Source organism: Cricetulus griseus, chromosome 2 (assembly GCF_003668045.3).
Source record: "Cricetulus griseus strain 17A/GY chromosome 2, alternate assembly CriGri-PICRH-1.0, whole genome shotgun sequence".
NCBI classification, from domain to species: Eukaryota; Metazoa; Chordata; class Mammalia; order Rodentia; family Cricetidae; genus Cricetulus; species Cricetulus griseus.
The window spans coordinates 372262176-372287490 of NC_048595.1; the positions used below are offsets into that span (position 1 = coordinate 372262176).

At 50.6% G+C, this 25315-nt stretch overlaps 1 protein-coding gene across 1 annotated transcript; it reads right to left on the minus strand.

Moving 5' to 3' along the window:
* Positions 1–203: 203 nt before the first annotated feature.
* Positions 204–24817, minus strand: LOC100766448 (maestro heat-like repeat family member 5). Its single transcript, XM_027404300.2, has 24 exons — positions 24728–24817; positions 23628–23717; positions 23329–23445; positions 22977–23096; positions 21718–21840; positions 21551–21627; positions 20912–21047; positions 17075–17170; positions 16138–16242; positions 10962–11097; positions 10721–10815; positions 9552–9701; positions 8980–9134; positions 7962–8106; positions 6589–6773; positions 6238–6375; positions 5968–6079; positions 5614–5757; positions 4894–5070; positions 3362–3517; positions 2242–2364; positions 759–861; positions 494–568; positions 204–304 (listed from the first exon to the last, which is right to left on the minus strand). The coding sequence occupies exons 1-24, from the start codon at positions 24815–24817 to the stop codon at positions 204–206; spliced, it is 2949 nt and encodes a 982-aa protein (XP_027260101.1).
* Positions 24818–25315: the final 498 nt, after the last annotated feature.

Genomic DNA, 25315 nt, shown 5'->3' on the forward strand with positions numbered 1-25315 from the left:
CTCTTGCTGCCTAGTGGAACACTGTAGTAACTTCTGGAGCTCTGAGTCATGCTCCCTTCCCACCCCACAGCCTGTGGAGATGAGTTTAAGAGGAACACTAGCCTGGCCTGTTGCACTCATGTCTGGGAAGAGGCCAGAGATAACTCTGTGGCATTTAATAAAGATAGAACTCAACAAAGACAAAAATAAGGATGAGTGCAGGCTCAGCGCATCACGTAGTGGGACAGCTCCACAACGTCGTCCCAGTAGTTCAGGTAGAACTTTCGGGTCCTGGAGTCTGTGTCATGGCTGAGGGCCTCCAGATCTGCAGGAGAGGCCACAGGTCCCATTCAGGAGCTTTTTGTGGAGCTGAGGGGCCCGGTGTACCCACAGTCAGGAGAGGAATGTGGGCCCTACCCCCACCGGGAGAGGCATCCTTCACCAGAAAGCTCCCTCAGTGTCTGGGAAGGCAGGCCTCAGTTGCCCCGGGGGTGCAGAGGCTCCACTCACTCACAGTTCTTTAGGATGATCACATCGTCCTTTGTCAAGTAGAAACAGAGGTCATTGAAGTAGTCCTGAAGCAGTCCCCCTGGGGCAGTCAAGGAGGCGGTGGCAATGGCAACCCTTGCCCACTGAGAGCACTAGCCAGCAGGAACATCCCACCCCCCTCACTGACATAGAGCCACTGACCCTCGGGACATGTGAACCTGACCATCCACTGTGGCAGCCCAGGTGATGAGACATAGGGGTGGGGTTGAGGCTGCTGAGCCAGTACCTACCAATGAACTTCATAGCTGCAAGCTTCAAGGTCTTGTGGGGGCTGTCCAGATACATCAAGGCCTGACTGAGAAGCTGTTGGTAGTTGCCAAGGTTGCTTTCTATCTGAGGAGAGAAGAGAGGACCTGTGGCCACACTGAGGGTTGGTGTGGCACCTCACTTTAGAGACAAGGCTTTCCTGAGGCACCCCCAGCACTGAACTCCTCTTCCACTGCCTAGGGCCTGGAAGAGAGGAGGGAAGATACCAGAGTCCCATGGGAGATGTAGAGGGGTAGCCAGTGGTGATGGTCCAGTTCCTTCATTTGGTCCAATGACAGGAGCCCATGCCAAGGATCAGGGAGCACCCATATTTGTGGCCTTTGCCAGTTATCACTCTGGAGACCATCCAGCATGCCTCTGCCCATCCCTGACTGGTTGTCATCTCACCACAAACCAAAAGCAAATGTCCTACAGCTCCAAGCCACCAAGGTCTCCTACAAGGCCCATGTCATGAAGAGGGAGAGGCAGGCTCACCACTGGCAACTTCTGTACCCCTGCTGCTTCTCTGCTATTGAGGAAGCAAAGTTGCCTTGGGGGTTTTGGGCACTTGCCTTGGGGTGTGGCTATCATGCATAGCAGACATGGCACAAGAGCCTGCATCATATATGGGCTCTCCTGCTCTGTGTCCTTCAATGGCCTCTCCATTCCTAAGTGCCCTGTTCCCTGTCCTCCCTATTGTGCTTTATTCTTTAAACCTTGGACCCTGATGGCACCTGATACTTAAAGTCAGGACCGTGGTCGAATAGCTGAAGGCTGCAAACCTGGGTCTCTCAAGGGCCATGCTTCTATTGTTACTGTTATCAAGATGCACGTGGTACCACTGCATGGGATGGGTAAGCAGGCCAGGAGCTCAGTGCCCCCACCCTGTCCAAACATCACTTTGAGATCTTCACAGCTATAGTTCTAGGCCTGTGCCTAGTGGCCGAACCAGGATCCAGTGAGGTCTGAAGACTGAAGACACACCTGTCCTGCCTTGCCCATGTGACTCTGATCCTGTTTAAGAGTCTGGGAGTGTCACCCTGACTGCCTAGACCCAGTAAAGCAGAAGAACCTGGGGCCAAAGATTAAAGTGACTGCTGGGTGGCAAGGGGTGGCATTTACTACTGGTTTCCCACAGGTAGGCCCTGAAATGTCTGGATAGGGCTCAGCTGCCTTCAATCTGTACTGGAATGTCAGTGGGCACTCTGTCCTCAGAGGCCCCACTAAAGTGGCCTTGGGTACACTGTAGGCACATGGTGGAGTCTCTGTCAAGTTTTCCTGGACAGCCCATTTCAGAGATTACCCCAGCCCAGTTATGAAAGGAAAATGCTCCCCTACAGAGCCTCAGTACTTAAACACCCCAGGACTGCCTCCACCATCCCCATACCCCACCCTCAAGGCAGTCTGGGGTGACTTGACCACTTCTCTGGCCCCCAGACCTCCCCCTGAAATGTACTCACACCTTACCATATAGACAAAAATGTCATTTGCAGCGCCTAGCCCTTGGCCCCATGCCAGCTTGCCGAACAGCTCCTTCCGGAACTCCCATTTTAGCAAAATGGCACAGCGCAGGAAGGTGAACTTGGCCTTCTGTAAGTGGAGAACAGATTCCCTCTGCTTTCACCCGTCACCACCCCCTCATCCCAGACAGACCCCAAGGACAAGTTTCTGTAGCAGTACCATTGTTGGACTTCTGGATACCTGGGCCATGCAGTAGGCAGGGGGACTAGAAGGGAATGTATCACCACAGGAAGGGGTGACCCACTCCCCAAGTCCAGGGTGCCCTGCTCTAATTAACACAGACTTTGCAGAAAGGCTGCCCAGGCTTCCTTCTGAGGAACCAGCTCAGAATACCAGCCTCAGAGGGGTGGGGACTTATTCTAAGTTTGGGAAGAGATCTAACTTCCCACAGTTGATATGGGCCTGGGCCAGGTTTGTTGGACATGAGGCCTTACTCTCAGAAGCCTGGGACAGCTTGTTTCCAAGGCCAGCAGAGGCCAAGTTTGGTCTTTGAGTAGTAAATAGATGCCAGACTAGCTCCATGGAGAAGCTAAGTTAGAGGATAGCCTCCAAAACCCAAGGCCCTCGTGGCATGTCTAAGTGTTTCAGGGCCACCCCAGGGAGAGTTGTACAAGGTCTCTCCAGTGGTGGGGCTGGGGTGGAGGGTCATGGCACTAGGCAGGCAGGGTACAAGTAGGTGTTTCATTGCAGTCCATGATCACACCACTGGCTGGGGAGGGGAAGAAGAGGTAGAAAGATCCTGAATGCCAGACTCTTGCAACTGATTTTAGATGGCAAAGTAGAGGTCTTCAGCCAGAAGAGGCTGCACAGGGGCCTGGAGTGAGGGGTGGATGGGAGGGAGAAGTCTGATGCAGGTAGCTGAGGAAATACCACCAGGATGGATCCCACTTCTTTTCTCTGGCTACTGGGTTGGGCTACAGATGCAAACTGAGCCCAGATAGGCTCTCTAGAGCACTCGCCTCACTCTGGTCTCCACTTGTGAGAGCTGAGCCCTCCAAGTCCACCGCCTGGGTCCTCCTTTGGTCTTGCTTTCCTAGATGCCCCAGCTGAGCTGGAGCACACTCACCATGGCCACTTCTGGGCAGGGGTCAGCCATATGGAAGAGCAGGGGCACTGCAGCCTGGAAAGCCAGACTCTTGAGGCTCTGCCGTAACTTCTTTCCACCATAGTGAATGACATCTCCGAATAGGAAAATGGCATATTCTCGTACCTTTGCCCTTTCCTGGGAGAGATGGAATTCACAGGCACAAGACAGGCCAGACTTCTCCCATGACTTCTGGTTGCTTCACTTTGTCCTTGCTCAGCCCAGGGACAACCTACGTTGTCCCTAGCCCCATAGGCCAATGTCCACTCAGACCCCGAGTCTGTTGATGTCTCCTGTCCCATGGTGTGGTGGTTTGAAAGAAAATGGTCCCCAAAAGGAATGGCACTATTAAGAGGTATGGCCTTATTGGAAGAAGTGTGTCATTGTGGGAGTGGACTTTGAGGTCATTTTTGCTCAAGCTTCCAACAGTGTGACAGTCAACTTCCTGTTGCCTGCACAATGTAGACTCTCAGCTATTCCTCCAGCACCACCTCTCCCTACATGCCATCATGCTCCCCACCATTATGATAAAGGGCTGAGCCTCTGAAACTATAAGTGAGCCCCCTCAATTAAATGTTTTCCTTATAAGAGTTGCTGTGGTCATAGTGTCTCTTCACAGCAATACAAACTCCAACTAAGACACATGGCCTACTCATGTTCTCCATCTCCTCAGCTCCACTCACGATCCCCTTCGTCCTCTGGCAGCCTTCTCTGACTTATTCATTATTCCTGGTTTCTCACCTCTGGGTTTCTCTGCACATCCCTAGGGTAACAGCAATCATACCTCCACTCCTAGGCAGACCTGACTATTGAATCTGTGACATTCTAGCTCCATGACCTTGGGTGAGGATCCTTCCTTACACTGTTTTACCTTCTGTAAACAGTGTCTAACAACAGTGCCTTTGTCCTTGGGTTGAGGTGGGTACAGAACCCAGTATCTAAGGGGGTGACTGCTAATTCTCCAGTATTGCTCCTTCTACTAACTCCTATCCATGAAAGCAGAGCCATCTTCTGCCCCAAACTGCCTTCTCCTTGATTTCAAATGCACTGTGGCCACTGGCTGCCTACCTATCCCAGTTGGGTCTTATCCTAGCTCTCATCTCCCCGGTTCTATATTTATGGTTGTGAGCCTAGCCTTTAATGGCTAAGCCATCTCTCCAGCCCTTCTCCCTGGTGGTTCTAATCCGTCTCAGGGACATGTTGTGGTGGTCTTCCTGGGACTGTCCATGCCAAGTTCAAGCCTTCCTCATTCCCAACCTCAACCCCCTGAAATAACTTGGCCCTATTCTACCATAGGAGTTCATGTTCAAATGGAACTGTTGGTTCAGATGTCCAGGGAACAAGACTCAGTGCCATCACAGACTTCAACTACCACTAGACTACAGGGTCTGTAATCTCAGTGGAGTCTGGGCTTGGTACAGGTAGCAGATGCTAAGTGATACTGGCTTCTGATTGTTGTCTGCAACACTTCCCTGCCCTCTTCTGCCACCCACCCCACCCCCTGCCCCACTCACATCTGTGAACAGGTTGAGAAGGTGCTGAGCAATATCGAAGCTGACAGTACCAGTGCCCTGGACACCCAGATGGTGCAGGAGGTGGCCCATGATCTCCATCAGGCCCACAGGGTCCTTGATCTCAGGCTGTACAAACTTGTCCAATAGCTCCATCAACTTACTTCTCAGCACAGTTACCTGCAGGGAGACCACCACCCTCCAGTGGGACATTTGACCAGTTTTGCCAGCTGCCCCAGTGAGGCAGGTCATAGCTCCAGGCAGGTACTGGGGCTCCTGGCCTTCTCACAAGGTTAAGTATCTGCCCATGTCTGAGTCAGTGCCCATAGGGAGGAGGTCTGAGTGCTGAAGCTGACTGTTCCCAGGTCTACTCTCCAACTCCCCTACAGGTTGGACAGAAAAACAGACAAAACCACACCATGTATCTGGCACAGGCCAAATTTGCAGCTGCATTCCAGCACTGTCATGAGGGCCATGTCAGAATAGCCCTGCTATGGGGGGCTCAAAAGGGAGGTTATCATATGAGGGGCTCCTATCTAGAGGAGACAAAGGGTCCATTAGAGCCCCATCTGAAGCAATTCAGCAGGGCCAACCAGGCCTGACAGGTGCTCTCTACCACTCCTTGCAAGGACATAGCCTTCAGGACACTTCCTTTGTACTCAGCCCTCCCCATAACTCTGCTGGGATGGCAGAGGGCATCTCTCTCAAGCTCCTGCCCCTCACCTTCTTAGGATGAATCAGGGTGCTGCCTAGCCCCTTCAGGCTCATAGCTCTCACTGTTTGGTTGTGGTTGGAAAGGCCCATGTTCAGGCAGTTGTCCATGGCCTTCAGAGACACATACTGGGAGACATCTGGGCTGTTGAGAAACTGGGCAGGGGTCGGCACCATCAGCCCACCTGTTAACCACAGCTGCCAAGGAATCGGTCTACCCCCTACCATGGTAATGAGTTAGACCTAAAGAAGCACTTTCAACAGCTAGCACACCTGACACATGAGTTAGATGTATACTTTTTTTTTTTTTTTGTCAGAGACCTGGAAGGGACTTCCGTCCACTGTGGAGTCTGGGGAAAGGCTGACCTCAGTGATGATGCAGATGCCCACGATGTTGTCTCGCTCCTCAGTGCTCTTCAGGGAGATGTGCGCCTGCCCCAAGACAGCCTTGACCTCACAGTCATAGTGAACCATGGCCCTATCACATGTAAGAGGCACACACAAAGTCCATGAGGGCTCCATCCTCCAGCCAGGCCTCAGCACTGGCCAGATTGCTGGGTTTGGGATGCAGGGTCCAGAGCAGGGAGGCTGGACTGCTAACCTCCCAGGCAGAGGGTGTCTGCGCTGCGGGCTCACCTGGCCAGAAGGGTCACTCCCTTTGGGAAGGTTTCCAAGTGCCCAAAGAGCTCCCAGCCCTGGATCAGCTTCATGTCGGCAAACACTTCCCAGTACTGGTTGGTCCAAAAGAGGCCCTTGAGTGCTTCTAGGCAGGTCCTGGGCAGAGAGAAACAAGACAAGTGCCTAAAACCTACCCGCTGCCACCTACCAGGCTCCCCTTGCTCAGGAGTCTCTGTACTGGCCAGGTTGTATACTCTATCTATCCCACCCCTATCACACTTCCATCCAAAATCCTTTCCTTCTTGGGTCCTCCAGAATCAGCATGGTTCAGTGGGTACAAGGAGGGGGACAACAGGCAGCTTGGCTCACCTGCAGGGCCCGAGGGGCTTAGAGGCTAGATTGTCTTCCTGGTAGTCTGAGATGCCCTGCACCAGGCCCACTTCCAGCAGGTAGTAGAGCTCTGTGAGGAGGCCCAGAAGGATGCCTGCGAAAGCCCAGCGGACCGTGCCCCTGTACTCCGGGGTGTAGAGGAGCTCATAAATGGTGCCCAGTGCCTGCAGTGGGTGACAGCAGAGCCTGGAGGAGACCCCTGAGTACAAGAGTGGGGACAACAGCTACAAAGCCACTTTAGTCCAGGCCTCACTGCCTTCATCTGGCCTGCTGCTGCTCACCATGGAGACCCCTTGGATAAATCTCTGAAGATCCCTGTGGTATATCCCTGAGGATAAACCAGGATCCATTACAGTCTCTGGGGCTGGGCCCTGACTTCCTGGCTTTGTTCAGGCCCCAGGAACGCCTGGCTTCCACACTGCTGATGGTGCTTTTCCTGGTTTGGCTCCACCTTCTGATGAGTCGGATCTCTCCAAGTGCCCATCCTCCATCAGATCCTCCTTGATGAAGACCTCTCCTGGTCCCATTGTCTTTTGTCCCTATCCCTGAGTTTCTGGTGGCTGGCCACATCCAGCCCTGTTTCTTTGGGGTTGGGCTATGTATCGCCATAGAGTCCCCTGGCTTTTTCCCTAAACCATCTCCTAGCCAGACCTCGGGTACCACACCCACGGCCCCATGTGGTCTTCCCATGAATTGAAAGGTCTCATTTCAAGGGGCAGAAATAAATGGGTCACTGATAAGTCAGGCCCTTCCAAACCTTGGGAAAAGTCCAGGTGCTGGCCTCAACTCCCTACCAGTGCTGGCAATCTTCACCCCCACCCCTGCCCTGCTTTCTGCTCAGGGATCCCTCTGCCTTCCCTAGACCCTTCTGGAGGCATCTCATCACTCCTCCATCTCTCTCCACTATTCTTGTTCCCACAGCCAACCATGGCCCAGTGCATGGTCACCGTGTCTCTGAGTCTTGTTAGGGCAGCCAAGACTTTCTCCTACTTCTCATTGTGTCTAGGAACCACTTGCTGAGAGCACGTGGATTTTTAGTTCTGTTATGGTCTATGATGGGGCATCCCCATGGAGAAACAAGTGCTAATAGCAGCAGGGGTCTTCAGCCAGGTGGCCGGTCCATCAGTGGGTACCTCAGACACACAGCGGGGCCATGCATGCAGGGTGGGAGATTCATGAGCAGGTGAAATACATTGGCCACCTTCACAAATAACCACAAACTATGATAAAGGCCTGAAGGTGGGGCCCTTGGAGGCAGCACAGTGTCCTCGTGAGAATCCCACTGAAGCCCTGGATACTGCTACTGTCAGTGAGGAGACCATGCTGGTGGCAAGGCAAAGGGTGCTACTCACCGTCAGGGAGACCAGACGGGCTCGATATGTGGCCTGGAGGAGCCTCCTGGGTGGCCTCAATTTTAACTTTACGTAGAGCAGGGTTATGACATCACGAGGTAAACGGTAGTTGGTAGCCAGAGCCTTCCACAACAGTAGGATCCACCTGATGAGACAGGATCTAGGCCACCACTGGGAACACCACTGCAGAGAAGCCTCCCATAAATGCTGGCCGTTAGCAGGATGTGAGAAAATGAGCCACTTGGGAGCAGCAGGCAAGGGGCCCTGAGGTCCGTGTTCTGTGCTGCTTCATTGGGCATCTGCATGAGCCCCAGCCTTGCAACCCCTCTCTCCAGGACCCTGAGCAAATAGCAAACCCCTCATATGGTCTGAAGAGAAGAGGGAGCCAGCAGAGCTCATGAATCCCCAGTTTCTCTTGGCTCCCTGTGTGCTCTGAGATCAGCCACCGTCCTTGCCACCTCCCTCAGGGTCGACTATATGTATATTCATGAGATGCAGAATATGGCTGGCCACTTAAAAACTGACAAGCTTACAAGTCCTGACAGACTTACGGCTATGCTGCTTTTGCCAGCCCACAGCTATGCTCTGAATTAGTAAGGCTTTATTGTCAACACACTGCCTCTCAGAAGACCCAGGGATAGCTAGTGTGGTAGCTGGAAACAGAACCCACCAGGGCTCTGGACCACAGGGCACCTATGGATGAATGGAGGGTGTCACTGAGTATTTCATAGCCTCTGACTGGTCTCTACCTAGAGACTTACAGATTGGCCTCTGGTGACTGTGAATCTAAAATGGTGTCTATGCTGACCTGAGACTGCTGGAGCCTTGTTTAATCCCCAAACACCTTCAGAGGCCCTCTGGCCACAGGTCCAGAGTCAGGAAAAAGACAGAATCCTTGAGAGCTTATTCCTGCCTAATGTGTTCAGTAAGTAACTAAAGACCAGGCTGGATGACCACCACATGCCTGGATGATGTCCCTCCCATATTGGGGTGCCTGACCAAGGGAAGACCTACCTACCTATCTGAGGGATGACATAGGGACAAGACCACCTCCACCACCTCCTGAGTATGCTGGATCCCCAGAGCCTTGGTGACCTTATTTATGGTCTGCTGGACACTCAGAGAGTGGATCTTTGGCAGTTGCTGGAACAGGTCTTGCAAGATCTCAGCCACCTGCAAGGTGGAATGCAGCTTCAGACAGGGCAAGACCCTATGAGTTCCTGGTAGGACTTAGCTTTGTGGCTCAACTCCCATGCTCCATCTCTGTCTTAAGGAAGGTGAGGCGAACAAGGCAAGAGGGGGGCTGCGGTTGACCTGTAAGGGCACCAAGTGGATGGGACCTGGCATTCCCTAAGGGTGAATCTTCAATTTAGTTGGCCAAACTGAATTGGAGGGCAGATAGATCTGTCCTCTTCCCCAGGCCACCATGAGGCAGCAGATGGTGGTCCAGGAATCTGTTGGGCAAAGACAGCTGTCCAGGAGGCTTCTTAGGCTCATTGTCTCTGTGTACAGGTGAATGAATGTAGATAGTTTCATGCTCACATAGGCAGGTACACATAGCCTGAAGGGAGCCACACCCACCCACCTAACCTGTTCCTTCCTGCAGCTATGCTCCTCACAGATCATCAGTAGAAGCTGGGCAGCAAGGTCGGAGCGGAGGTAGTTACAACTGCCTAGGTTGCGCACCAATGTGAGGATCAGTTGTGTATGCTGTGCCACCGTCAGGTTGTCCCTGAAAACCTGTACAGAGTCAAAAGTTGGGGAGGGGGTAGGGGTAACCTCTGGCCAGCAGTGGCTCAGGCCAGGAAGCAATCTAGGGAATGAAGGTTGTGTGCACAGTCTTGTAAGTGCTATGAACCACAGACTTGCAGGACCCCAAAGGGCCTATTCTGCCCTTGTCTCAGGCTGCTATGACCTGTAGTTCCTCCACCCTGGGTCCATGGCTGAGTGGCTGCAAGTGTGCTGGCCATAAGCACAGCTGCCTCTGAAGACACTCTCTAAGGACAATGGCAGCAAATAACCTTGCAAAGACTCACAGCACCCAGTTCCTGCTGGGTCAGAATGATGAATAACTCTTGCCCAGCCATAGCCTTACTTCCCTCTCCTACTGCCCCAGAACAAAGGGACCAAAATTGCCATCTACTGTCTCTAAGGAGAGGCTACTAGGACAACAGACTCAGCCTCATCCATGACTCAGAAGACATGAGATACTGGAAGGTGTCACTGCCTCTGACCCAGCCTATCTCAGAAGCTGAACCCTCACTTGGAAGGTCAGAAAACTGAGGCTCAGCAAGATGGGAGGCCCACCCAACCAGTCATGGAGCTCGGACACAGACCCTGTCCCTCTCTTCTCTATCCTATGTAACAGGCAGGGCAGGCCTTAGAGGAACATAGGAAGGGTATGTCATGAAAGGTCAGAAGAAGTGCACCCCCTCCCTCTGGAGGGGCAGTGCTAAGAACAGAGTGTCCCAGGAGAGCAAGGTAGGCTGGCTGCCCCTGTCCCCAGAGGGAGGTACACAAGCGAGAACCTCTGACCCATGGGTTCAAAGGCTCTATCCAAGCTGAGGCTGGAAGGAGAGGTACAGATAATTTTCATGGAAAGAGCAAAAAATCCATCCCATCCTGTTTCTGCCCAACCTGCTTGCCTGGGAGGGACCCTTTGGCCCCATCTCTTCAGGGCTGGGAATGCAGAGGACAGACCATATAACCGCTGTGCTCTGGGGCCATGAGAGGCCCGGGACCAGCCTGAGCAACCTCACCTGCACCATGTGGTAGAGCTTCCCCTCCAAATGTCCAGACTTGATGGCTTCAAGGTGCCTCGTCTTGCTCAACTGTGTAGACTCCACCAACTTCCCTGTGTATGGATGTGTTCAGGAGGGCTGCCGGGCCTGGAGGTGGCCACTTTCCTCCAACACTGTTGTCCCAGCTCACAGCGAGGCCAGAATAGAGCTGGCCCTGAGCCACTCTGAGCCTCCCCTTCTCCAACCCTGCCCCACTCACCTTTCTGCTGGGACAAAAGCTGCATGAGGAGGGAGACACAGTGGTGAGAATGCTCTTGTGTTGACTCGTCTTTATCCCGCCACAGCAGAGTCAGAAGGCCTATCTGGTGGCCCAGCATGGATGGCACGGCCTCTTTCTGGGAAGAGGGGAGCAGTGAGCAAAGCCAGGCTAGCTTCCTTGTGTCACTTCTTCCCTCCATTCCTGTTCTCAGCTTCTTGTAGGAGATACACTGGCTGGGGTTTGAGAAGGGCTCCTGTCCCACCCAAGGGAACACTTCACCTCTCTGACCTGTCTTCTCACTGGGAAAAGGCATTTCTGTTTTTAACAGTAAGAGGCTGGGTATGCCTATCACTCCCTTCAGGCATGTGTGTGGGTAGGTGTGCCTGTCGATATGTATATGTGCCTGCATGCTTGTGTATACATATGCATGCAGGCATGTCAGTGTGTGTACATATATACCTGCATGCTTGTGTGCGTGTGTGTGTGTGTGTGTGTGTGTGTGTGTGTGTGTGTGTGTTAGTGTGTACATCTGAATGCAGGCATGCCAGTGTGTGTGCATATGTACCTGAATGTTATATGCATGTTATGTGTGCCTGTGTGTGTATGCATGCATGACTATGTGAATGTGTGTGTGCCTGTGTATGCACGTGTGCTTGTGTGTGTACATGCATGCCTGTATATGTATACATATGTACGCCCATGTAAATGCATGTATGTTGGTGAGTGCATCATCTCTCTTGGCTGCTTTAAGGTTTTCCTGTCTTTGCCTGGTCTTTAAGAATTTGGGCTGTGGTGTGTTCGCCTGTGTTTTCCTTTGTGCGTGTCCTGCTTGAGATTCCTTGACATTCTCATCTTTAGGTGTGTGTTTTTTTCCACCATCGTGGTGCCACCCACTCTGCCCTGATTGTCTCACTTCTCCTGGGAGTCAGTCTGCTTCCACACCACGTTGTTCCACGCCCACTGGGCTTTCATTCTTTTCCTCGGGGCCTTCTTTTCTCTTTGGTCTCAGTAGGTTCCTTTGTCCTGGATCCAATTCTGATTTCTTCTGTGGTGGCTGAACTGCTGGTTAATGGACCCAGTGCCTTTTCATGCAGATCTGTTTTGTTTGCAGTTCTAAAATGTCCTTCCAACTCTTGTGGTCACCACATTTACCCCGTAGCTCTTAGTATCACATTTTTCCCTTTAGTTGTGTATCCCTTTAAATTCCTGAACACAGCCGCACACTGTGTACCATTTCATCAGCTCCTTTTACCATATGCAAATCGGTACAGAAGAATATTGATGGAGGCCTCCTGCAATCCTCAGGGGGATGATAGGGAGGACATTCGCAGTCTCCACTCAATGTCAATCCTCTGAGATCTGGAGGAGCGAGCACATGGTTACAGCTTGACTTTGGTGATTCTCCTGTGCCCATGGAGGTTGAACCTGAACAAATGCCCTCTCCTCCTCCACCGGCTGAGCTGCTCTATACTGGCGATGAGTCTGTGGGGCTGGAAAGCAGCCTGATGACAAGAGTTTGGGTGTCCCGATCTGCAGAGGCTCTTTCTTCCTGCATGGGCCATACTGCTGTCCTCTCAAAGTGAGGCTTCTGCTCCAGGCTTGCAGGAAGACAGCCCCGAACACCCTGCTCATTTGCTGTCAGCTTAGAACCTTTTGTATCATTCACGAATCCATTGCTCTGTGAAGCCCATGTCGGATGCTTTTTCTGAAGTCTCCAGGCTGAGCCTCTCAGCTCCCTACCAGATCCTGACACCCAGACCAGCACGGTGGCCTGAGTGTGTAGCAGCCATCCACCCACCTAGCCAGCCCACCTCACCTGGAAGCACACCTCAGTGCAGACTCACAAGACACTTCAGTTGGTGACAGGTGCCACTGCTCCTGCCAACCCCAGCCTGGAACCCCAAAGCCAACTTTGCAAGACCCAACTCACAAACTTTCCAGTGACGCCTTCATCCATCTCAAACCTTGCTTAGTTCTAACTGCTCTGTGAGGACCCTCACAGACATTTTATTTTCAATGTTGTAGCTTTAACTTCAAGCATATGGAAGAATAGATCAGAATTCCTGTGTCCTTTAGCCACTGTTTCCTCTTAGTTACACTCTGCTCTGTTTGGTTCCCTTTGGCCTTCTCCCTTCTTCTGACTGGAGACACAAGACATTTGATCTCAAACACTCCATTGTCTATTTCATAAGAATGAGGACATTTATTCACAAATGCACAGTGCAACAGTCACTGTCACAAAAATGTTATTCAACATCAATACCGTTATCTAATCCTCAGTCCGTATCCAGACTCCATCGGCTGTCCTAATACAGTCATACTTCACATACAACACTAAACACACACACAGCACTCCTCACATTTCCAACACTCACACAAAACATTCTTCACATATACAATACTCCTACCATATCTATAACACTACAGAGAGAGAGAGAGAGAGAGAGAGAGAGAGAGAGAGAGAGCACTCCTCACACAACACTACACACACAGTCACACACATAACACTAAACACACACAGCACTCCTCACTCACACAACACTAAACACAGAGAGAACTCCTTACACAACAATGCATACAAACACACACACACAACACTAAACACACACACACAGCATTTGTCACTCACACAACACTAAACACAGAGAGAACTCCTTACACACACAACACTACACACACACAGAGCACTCCTCTCACACAACACTGCATACAAACACACACACACACACACACACACACACACACACACACACACACACAGAGCACTCCTCACACACATAACACTAAACACACATAGAGCACTCCTCACTCACACAACACTATACACACACACATTCTTTAAACACACAATATTTCTCACATGCATAACACTGCTCACACACGCGACACACATATAACATACATACATTACATTTACAACATACCTCATGTGCATACCTCACATGCATACACCTCGATACACAAACCTTACAACCGCACCATACAGAGCTCGATGAATGCTGAAATACATATCTACACCCACTTGTATTAAGAGAATCACATGTTCACCAGCCGCAGCTCTAGTACAGAGCCACGCTCTGTTTCTCTCTGATGGAAATCCTGGTCCATTTGCAGGAGACTTCCTGCTTCCAGACCCTCCATTTCTGTCATTTGTTTCTGAAAAATTTTATTTAGAATACTCCACAGAATCAAATTTCAAACCAATATTACTGCAAAAACCAAACCACAGAATTGCTATCAGTTTTATGGTAATTTTTATTTAAGATTTCAGTTACAGAGAAGTTACAAATATTAAGTGCAAAATTCAATCGCTTTGAAAATTTCAATAGATTCTTGTGTCTGTTTCCTCTTTCTGCTGCTGTGTGCAGCTGAGGCTGGGTGATTGATAATCAAGTTTGTTTAGCTCACAGTTCTTGACACTAGGAAGCTCAGCCTCAGGTAGTGGCTTCTGGGGAGGGCCTCTCACTGCATCGCTTTGTGTTGGATGACACTGGGCAGGGGTGCATGTCACAACAGTGTGTGGATGCCAGAGGAGACATCCAGTCTCTCAAGGGCTAACCGACTCCTGAGAGAGTTCAGTTTTAAGATAAAACCATAATTTCCTCTGGCAGGACTCACCTCCCAACACCTCCATTAATTTCCACACTCCAACACACCATGAAATGCACCCTCCCCATTCTCCCTGTGCCTGTGAGAACACACTCTCCATTGTGTTTCCTGGGGCCTCACAGCCAGTCCTGCCTGCCAAGGCAATCGCTCTCCTCAAGGTTCCTCTTCTCTGCTCTATCCTTGTGGTTCACACCTATGGTTGATGTGTGAATGGCTGAATGGATGTTGCCACATGTTGTTTGCCTGCTCTTATTGATGACATCTCTGCAGGGCTCCCAGGTTGGCTCCAGTATGAACAAAACCATATAGGTATTCTTGCAATATATATATATATATATATATATATATATTATATATATATATATCCTATTGGATAAATACCTAGGATCATCCTGTATGGTTAGGGGATAAGTATGTGTTTAACTTTCAAAGAAACTGCCAGAAGTTCTGCTAGGCAGTTTTAACATCCTACACTCCCAGCAGCTATGTGAGACATTTCCGGGACTCCATACCTTGGCCAACACTTGCTGTTAATTTTACCCTTCCAGTAGGTGGATGGCGGTACCTCATCATGGTTTTATTTACATTTTTTTTATGACCAGTTATGTCACTGACTTGGGGGTCTAGCCTCCCCAGATCCACTCCAGGGTAATAAAGAGAAAACCTCAGGGTAGAGGGAAAGATTCTTATCTGAGGGTTACTAGACTTTTCTAACTGAGGAGAAAATAAGCAAGCACACACTTTCCTGATGGTGACCTTCTCTTTTACTTCAACTTAAATGGACTCTCTTTCCAGACTCTCTTTCTCTTTATATACAAACATCTCTCTCTTGCCCAGTTACATATTTTTATATTCACTTACAGATCTCCACACAGCCATAGCTAACATCTCATTATACAGACCCTCACCGTGCACAGCACTTTAGACAGTTTCTAGGCACAGCTTCTCTGTGGCAGCATCTCTTTTGCACAGCTCTCTCTCATACTCACTCACACATACATACCTTTTTTACATTCATTCATTCATTCATTCATTCATTCTCTCCTGCTTCTTCAGCTCTCACACTTCTCTCTCCCATAGCAGTCTTCCCTTGCATGTCTCTGCCCTCTGCCTCTGCTGCCCCACCACTCTCTGCCTCACACCCCTCTCTCTTGCCTCTCCTCTGCTCTCCCTCTCGGCCTTCTGCCCCTGCTTCTCTCTCAGTCAGACTCTGGACAATTACAGGTTATTTTTTTAGGGCCCAGCCCATACTCATAACACAAGTCACATAGTTTCTCTCAGTCTGGGACTATCAGTGAGCAAGTGGCCTTGCATGTAGCTCTAAGTTGGTGAGTGTTGGAAGACAGTAAACAGTTGGCTGATTCTTTCAGGGCCCCTACTCTTCCACACTGCTTCAGTCTCTGCTCTCTGTTGGTTGTGGTCTTGGCTTAGGGATTTCCTCAGGTTGTCCTTTCTAAGTTGTAGCCACAGTCCCCAGCCTATGGCAAGACTCCACCATGCTCCCGGATGCTAACCTCTCTTACCCCCATCAGATAATCCCCAAGGCTTTAGGGTGTAGGGAACTCACAGCGAGCTTCAAAGAGTCCACCACATACTGCAGCAGCAGGAAGATGGACTGCACTGCCCTACAGCGCTCATGCCTCTGGTCAGAATTCAACCAGGTCTCTGTGTGCTGGGAGGAGTAGAGGAGAGCATGAGAACCTATGCCCACAGACCCCCATCACACCCAGCTCAAGATCAGCCAGAGTCTGGCCACCGATAAGGACGACAGCTACCCATCTAGATCACTGGCCTCTTAAAAGTGCCTGTCCATCAATCCACTCCTTCAGCTCTGGGGTGCCTTACAGCTTTGGGCCATCTGAGACATAGGGACAACCCAAGTGACCTTCTTATTCTTACACAGCCAGTATGATTCTTCTAACACCAGCCAAACAATCCTATGATAGACACCAGTGGGTATCCTTCAACTCAACTAAACTTCAATGCTGTCTACCTGGAAGCTGCATCAGATCCCATAGGTTAAGGACTCTCAAGAGTTTCCTGATTCTGGAGCCAGTTCCCGGCCCCAAATAGAACTGGCTCCATGTTTAAGTCCAACCCACTATAAAGTATGTCTGTCCATCTTTCATTACTATAATAAAGTACCCAAAGCAGACTATGGTGGTGCATAGCTCTGGAGGTCTTAGAGTGGTGATTAACCTTCTTATTGACAGTCCTTGGGTATTAAGAGGCACCACATCATAGAAACAGGAAACACATGTGCCCGTGTCATCCAGTCTCCCTCCACTTCTCATAAAGGCTTGGGGGTATGGCTTAGCGTTAGAGCACTTACCTAGAGTGTTGAAGGTCTGTGTATAAGGGCCTCTTTCAGTCCTTACCTAATATGCAGGCAGGAAGGCAGGCGCACACACACACACACACACACACACACACACACACTCACCCTCTCTCTAGTAGTTCAGGCTGGGGCTGGAATTTCTACTCTGCAGGTTCACAGGCCTTACCTGCAGGAGAAAGCAGATCTCATCCATGCTTGGGTTTTCAGAGATGAAGTTATGAAGGAGCAGGTCCAGGGCACGAATTGTCTTCTTGTACAGCACCTGGCAAGGGACAGGGACAGCTGGCATCACACAGCCAGGTCACCTCATGGTCTCCCCAGCTCCTCCATAAGGGTGCAGATGTGTTTGCTTCCCAGGGCCCAACTCTGGCAGGTGAGACTAACCATGTCATTTGTGATGGCTGGGATAGTGAGACCAGCCTCCAGACTTTTCACAGAGGAACGCTGGTGCGAGCATACAAGTCCCTTTAGCTGCTCAGGAATGCCCCCTCCAGCTCTGCTCATGGCCTCTTCTGCAGCCACTGACAATGCCTGCTGCTCTACTCTTTCCCGCTGACCTGCTGTTTTCCCAAGAGGGACTTTTGGCTAATGTTTCAATCATTGAAAACATAGCAGATACAAATGAAACACTTGTTTGTTTATTGGTTTTTTTTTTTTTTGAGATAGGGTCTCACTGTGTAGCCCTGGCTGTCCTGAAACTCATTCTGTAGACCAGGCTGGCCTTGAACTCAGAGCTGTCTGCCTTCACCTCCTGAGTGCTGGGATTAAAGGGGTGTGCCATCACCAACTGGCTTTTTTTTTCATATTTTTGATAAAGATTAAAAGACAAAGGAAATGGTTCTAGATTAAAAGAATCTTTAGATCATAATCTTGTCTCAAAGTGAAGAATGGTTCCAAAATGGAAATAAAACCAGAAAATATAAACATAAACACATCTGGAAGGCCCAAGCACATCTCTGAAAGGAATCAAGAATCCCAGCACAGCTAACACCATCCACTGGGAAAGCTTCTCACATGGAGGTGATACTCTTACATGGAGATATTTCAAATAAAGATACTAAAATAGCAATGATCACACTTAAGGCTGAGCAGATCTGAGGATGCCTTACTCCTTTCCCAAATGTAAACATATAATTTTCTAGGAATCTCAGAAGCAAGATAGGAGACTCCATTTAAGTGAAAGATACAGCTTGGGCCCTAGCAACCATGATCTCACCCTATCAGACTGCAGTCCTACCCACTTCCAGAAGCACCTCAGAATCTTATTTACCCTTTGAGATGGAGCTTGAAAGCCACGAGTGTCATTTGTGTGCCCATAGCTAGGATATTTGAGCCTGACTTTTTCCCACTTGGGTGTGTCTTATCCTTTCTTTGAGTGCCTCTATTTCTATCAACACCGTGCTAAGTCTATGTTAAACTCTCTTCCTAATAAAATCCAACTCTGCTTCAAACTGCACTTGAAATTCTTTTCTGCACAAAGTCATAAATCTTGGTTTTCCCTGAGTACGTGTCTATGCAAGGAATTCCTCAGGTCTCTGAAGGCAGCAGCACAGGGCTGTCTCTCTCCCAGGCCTCACTGCTACTGATGAGCAACAGCAACATTTACTTTGTTAGAGTACCCAAATACCCAACATAAGCAACTTCAAGATTTGTTTGGGCTCATAGCTCAGCCCATACAGTATATAGCTATGGGAAGGCATGATGACCCTAGCTGCTTGGGCTGTGGTGGAAGGAGCTTGCAGCACACCTTCTCACATGGCTCAGAGAAAAGAGATTGTTCAGGTTGAAAGCAGGGACAGACTCACCACAGTGACCCACTTTCTCCATCTAGGCCCCCCAAAAGCAATGCCACCAGCTGGAGACTCAGTATTCAGACACATGGGCTTGTGGGGGATGTCTGACATTCAAACCTTGTCCTTACAGCCTCCAGAGCTGTGGGTAGTACTGTTCTGCTCTTTCCAGCTAGGGTGCTTCCTTTCAGCTGCAGCCACAAAATATAAAGCTGAACCCACAAAATGCAAAACTTCCATTAGAAAACCCAGACAATCTTTGTGGCCCCGGAGCCAAGCAAACTTCCTAGACATCATGCACACAGCACAGACTATGTAAACAAATATCAGTAGGAGTTTTCTGTCCAGTAGCAATTTCTTTAGAAGCCACAACCCAGAGAATTCAAAAATGTCCCAACTCAGAGAAAAGATTTTCAAGTGCAGACTATAGGCTTACATCCATTATGTAAGAGGAGTTTTAAAAACTGCACAGTAGGACTGGCAAGATGGCTCAGGGGAGTAAAGGCCCTTGCTGTCAAACCTGGAGACCTGAGTTCAATCCCTAGGACCAACATGGTGGAAGGAGAGTAATAATTTCCACAAGTTCTCCTCTGATCTCCACATGTGCACCACAGTACACACAGTACACACAGACAGACAGACAGACAGACAGACAGACAGACACACACACACACACACACACACACACACACACACACACACATAGACACATTCACACAGATTCATAAAGACACACATAGACACACACAGAAGCTCATACAGACACACACACAGAGAGAAACACATACACACCGGCTCAAACAGAGACACACACAGAGAGACACATATACACAGACACACAGAGACACACATACACACAAAGAGACACAGACACACACACACACATAAACACAGGCTCACACAGACGCACCGAGACACATAGGCAGAAACATACACAGAGGCTCACATAGACACACATACAGACACATACACACAGACACATATACACAGGCTCACACAGATACACACACACACACACAGGCACACATGCATGTGCACAGGCACATACACACCACATACACTATAGACACAGACACAAGCACACACAGAGACACACCCAAACTCACACAGAGACACATAAACATAGACACACACGCACATACACACAAACACAAAAAGTAGTTTTTAAAAACCTACATAGTAGTCCATTTCAAAGTTAGATGTGAGAGCTGAACAGACATTTCACCAAAGTTGAGCGCATGACAAAATACTCCTCCCAGTGGTCAGCATAAAGGTGACAATGAATCAAAACTATAGCCAACTACAGGAAATCAATTGGTGCAGTGGCAGATGGCCCCAGTAAACTACACATAGGAATGGCTGCTGCCTCCCTTTTGACCATGTGGAGGTAAGCTTTCCCTGGGACTCTCTGTCTTCCTCAGTTCCCTGGGCTCTCCTAGTATGGTTCTAGGCCATCCACAAAGCAATGCCTCATGTGTGCTCTGGGAGCCTAGCACAAGACCACAGTCCAGCTCCCTGTGTCCACCTGTCCTCTCTGGCTAACCTGGTTTGTTTCCAGGGCCAGGAAACAAAACTTGAGAGGCTTTATTCTTGCCTTGCTTTTTCTGCTGAACAGAACTTAGCTACCCTCAGAGCCATGCCAGCAGGTGGCTTCTTTCCTAAGCTGGCCTCCTCCCAGCAAACTGTATCTCCCTTTAACTTCCTGTGGACAGATCTGGCTTGGCCGCCTTTGGATATGGCCTCCATACATACATAGGTCTTGGAATGGGGTATGGCCTAGCTGTGTGCCAGCAAGAGTGATCAGAGACATATGAGTGACATCCAGCCTTGTCCCCGTTTCAACTCTCCAGGAAACTGGGTCTGGGGCAAGACAGCCTGAGATAGCAGGGTAGGCCTGCAAAGCCAAGGACCAGGATGCATCCCAGCCCTTTGAGGACATTTGTCAGCTCACTTACAGTCAGTGAATATGAGGTATAAAAGGCACACTTCAGAGAACGCTACCAGAGAAGCACTGAGACCAGCGTCTCCTTTACGTAGAAAACCCTGAAGGTCCTGGGCTTTCTAAGGATGAAGGGAGACTGTGCTCCAGGAGAGATGGATCTAAACCCAGACAGAGCTCCTGTTTCTGCCAATTACCAAATGAGGCCAACCCCTGACCTAGCACTAGGAACCCACATCCCTGGAAGAGAGACATGCCAAGCCTAGGGCATCACCGTGACATCTGGGGCTGGTTCCAACGAAGGTGAGCCACTTCTCAAGGCTTCAGTAGAGGGAAGCTTATACACACTGTGCAGGCAAGTCTGCAGGACCTGGGACTTGAGCAGGGGTTTGAGTCTGGGCCGCAGGTTACTGCAAGAGAACAAAGTGATGGGCTGGGGAGCAAGGCTGGCCCAAGGGGCTCCTGCAAGGACACACCAGCACAATTAGAATATGAAAGTAGACATTGTCTTCTTGGCTCAGAGGAATGAGAAGGGCCAACACAATAGGGGCTGTGGTGAGCTGAGGGAAACCTAGACAATTTCCAGGGTCAGAGTCAAAGCTATGAATAGGTCAGGTCAGAACATAGAGTGAGATCAGGGCCCGAGGGAGAAAAGCTAGGCTTCATGTATAACTAGGTTAGGGCCCAGTCTACGCTCAGGACTGTGGTCCAGTGTGTGACTGTGGACAGGCCTTAGCTTTTGCCAGCACTAACAATCGATCTTGGCCATGAAAAAGAAAGCGTAATCTCTTAGGCGAATAGCACATCCAATGTTCTGGTGTCCCCTCAGGCCCCAGCCCCTTCCTCACACACAGACTGCCACCACAAACACAGGACCTTCCCTGTCTTCCTTCCTGTGCCCCAGGAGATTTACCTCAGGCCCACGATGACCAGGATGACTTTCTGCCGTAAGTAGGTGTTCAAGAAGTTGGGCTCCTTCTGGAGGATGCCCTGGAGGGCAGAGGAGGGGCAAGGGTGACAGTCTCTGGCCAGCACCCACTGTGGACAGAGAGCACCCACTGTGGACTGCATGTCACTTACCAGGAGACACTGGATGAGCTCTGGTATCTGAGTGAACTTGTACTTCTGGGAGCCATACTCTTCCCGCAGGGATCTAGTGAGCAGGATGGTGGCAGACAGGAAGCTTGACTTCAGGATCTCATCCTGTCCCCCACAGATGGGCCAAAGGTCAAATCCTGTTGCATAACCCAAACAGCCACCTTGCTCAGGGGACCAGCAGAGTGTGTATCTCACATACAACACACACACACACACACACACACACACACACACACACACACACACACACACACCTCATACACACAGGACACAGAGTCACAGGACACACACTTGTACATACAATGTCTCTGCCAATCAAGGAAACTGAATACAGGGTTCCCTTTTCCCTAGGCCAGCCTCACTACCTTGGACTGACAGCCTTATTCAGCCACCTGTAGACAGAACACTGGACCCAGGAGCACAGAGAGCAGACCCTCAGTGGGCTTGGTTCCTTAGACCCCTCAGGGATGTCCTGTGAGTACTGCTTCAGTGACTGCCCTATCCTTCTATGGAGAGGTGGGGAGGGCCTCACACAGGGGCCACAGGAGAAGTAGTACACCATTCTCGAGGCGATGTTGTCCACCCAGGGCAGGATCTGCTCCTTGGTATTCTTGGCTATCTGCCCATAGCACAGCAGAGAGGTGCTGCTGACCCATTTCCATCGAAGGTTGTTGTCTGATGGCTGTGGACAGGTGAGAGCTAGGCTCAAGGGCTCCGGGATCTCAGCCCTCCCAGCCCCCACCTCCCTCCTGCCAATGAGAAAGTTGTAGCCTCTGTAATGAGAGTAGAGACCAGCAATACCCCTCCTCCACAGGGCCAGGCCTAGGGCTACCACTAGCCCTCCTATCTAGGAAGCCCCGTTAGCTGGTTCCCCAGGCAAGCCTTCTCTTCGAGGTTCTCTTGTAGACTCTTTCTGGGGTTAGAACTGGCCAGGAAAGCAGAGCTGCTCGTTTATCTACTGGGATCAGGGCAAGTGAGAACTTGAGACCTGAGCCTGGCATAGCTCTCAAAGTCCTAGAGGTTCCCTGGCCCCAAATCCTGTGCTCACTTGTCTCCATTCCTGGGGTACTGGGGAGGGGACTCTACGAAGTACTTCATCTATCCTGTGTCCCCCATACCAGCCCCTAAGAAAAATGGGTCAGGCAGGGTCCCCTGTGTCATCAATGGGCATGTGGAGGCTGGCGCTCTCTCTATCCAATGCTGCCCTAGTCAACATGCTCTAGTACTCGGTGCCACCATACCTGGCTGTCTGGGGACACGGTGACTGAACGCAGGAACTTGGTGCGGCCCAGGTGCTCCAGCAGAGCCCATACCGCCTCCAAGTGTTTGGTGGAGGCCAGGCCCACAGCCAGTGCAATGCCCTGCGTACCAGAGGACCCTGTGAGGCAGCCCACAAGTGACAGGGCAGGTCATTGTCCAGCTCTCTGGGACCTGTCCTTCCACCAGGGCTGCCTCCCAGGGACCAGGCTGGTGACAAGCTGGCAGTGTCTCATGCACTGAGAGCCACATGAGACCACAGTGATGTCGAATGGGGCATGAGGATTGGGAACTGATAGGGAGGCAAAAGGCAATAGCCTGAGGACTCTGACCCACCTCCCGCTGGCTGGAGTGCTGGTGGGACAGCTCCAAGAGGCTGGCCAGGTGCCACTGAACCTGCTCCACATTGGGACACTCACGCAGGAACAGCCCATAGAGGTGGAAGAGGAAGGCCTGGGGCAGGACAGGGTGGAGAGTAGGCTAATGCTGTTCAGAAATCCACCCATCTTAGCATGGCAGGACTGTGTGGTCACACATACAGTGACCTTCCCCAAGAGGGAGCCCTTTCTCCTCCCACTGTGTGGGACAATGCATGGGAGGTCGCCCTCCTGAAGCATTTCCTGTGGGGTACTGACCTTATCGGTAGCCTGCGTGGGGTCCAGGCTGAGGAACTTTAGGAGCTTCTGCACAGAGGAATCCCTGTGTGGCACCTGCTTTTCCCAGAGCTGTGGGCAGACTGTTACTCAGGCCCTGCCTGTCCCTACCCAACCACCACGGCAAGACAGATTCTAGAGCCAACAGGACAGTTTTAGCCCTCCCAGGACCCTGAGTGGGTGGAGGGCAGCTTGTTCTCAGATCAGTGAAAAAAAGGAAAGGAAAGTCCCTTCAGGATGTACAGCCTCAATCCTAAGTAAATCTGGCTGTGTTCACCTCTGCTATAGTGCCCCGTGATCCTTGGGACAGAGGCTGACATTTCTAGTAGATACAGTCAATCCCGTGGGCATTTGGGCATGCTGCCTGCTTATTGTTGGTTCCTTGGGCCTTTGCCCATCCTGTTCTGAACAAATGGTTGCCCTTCCCCACTTTACCTTAGGTTCTCAGTCCCCATGCCCAGCTGTGAGTGCTTGGGTAGCCTCTCTCTGTAAGCACACAGGCCTGCTGCAGCCCTCAAAGAATGTGTCACTTTGATTGGCCCAGAGGAGTGGGCAGCAGATGTGGGAGATTGGACATAAAGATTAAAGTGCATAAATTTTTGTTTTGTTTTGTTTCATGTCAAGGTATCTCTGTGTATCCCTGGCTGTCCTGGTCCAGCCTGGCCTCGAACTCAGAAAGATCTGCCTGCCTCTGCCTCCTGGTGTCATCTCTGGCCTTCAAGATGGCATTATAGGACAGGGAACTTCCAGATAGACAGGCCTGAAGCACCTTGCCATAAAGGTGTTCAGAGCAGTCATGGGCCTGGGAGTACATTGGCCATCCCTGGTAGAAGGAGACCTTGGGTGGACTCTGTGGGAACCAGTAGGTGGAAAGTAAGGCATCCAGTCCAACTCCCTGAAATCCTCCAGCACCTATCCATAGAGGGTTAGGAGCTTCAGGGATGGCCAAAACCCATGGGAGTCTAGGTTGGTTGATGAGTTCAATGTGATGGCTTGGGACAGGTCCTGGAGGGGGCCTTGACTTCTTCCCAGGCCCCATGAATCTCCCACCCAGTGGGGAGCATTAGTCTCTCTGATCCTACCTGGCTGTGCTCCTCTAGGAAATGGCAAATGGTGTCCAGTGCCAGGCCCTGTTCCGTAACCATCATGTTCTTGATCTTAATGACTGCCATGTCCTCCCAGGATGGGTGGATATTCAAGTACTCTCCCAAGAGTCCCAAATTCAAGTTATCTGTGGAGATCCCAGAAGCAGAGGGGCAGCACAAGCCCCAACCAACAATCCCCCAAGACCTAAGAACCAAGAACCTTCATGAGCTGGGTGAGGAGAAGGACTCTTCTGGAGACCCCAAACCCACCCAGAACCTGCCCTGTCAGGTGGCCCTGCTTGGTACACTGAAAAGGACAGACTGGGCAGGCAGACTTGCCTCCACCAACACAGACACACCAAGGCGGCCTGGTAACCAGCTCAGAGTAGCGTCAGTGTACAGCTAGTTGACTTGGGAACAGATACCACACCAAGGCCAGGACTATGACCACAACTCCTGGTCATTTGGAGCAATGTGTTGATATGGCTCCTGCCTAGTCCCAGTAGCAGAACAGCCAGCACTTTTTTTGTTGTTTAAATCACAAAGCTGAAAGGAAGCATCTGTTTGTCATCTATAAGTCCAAGC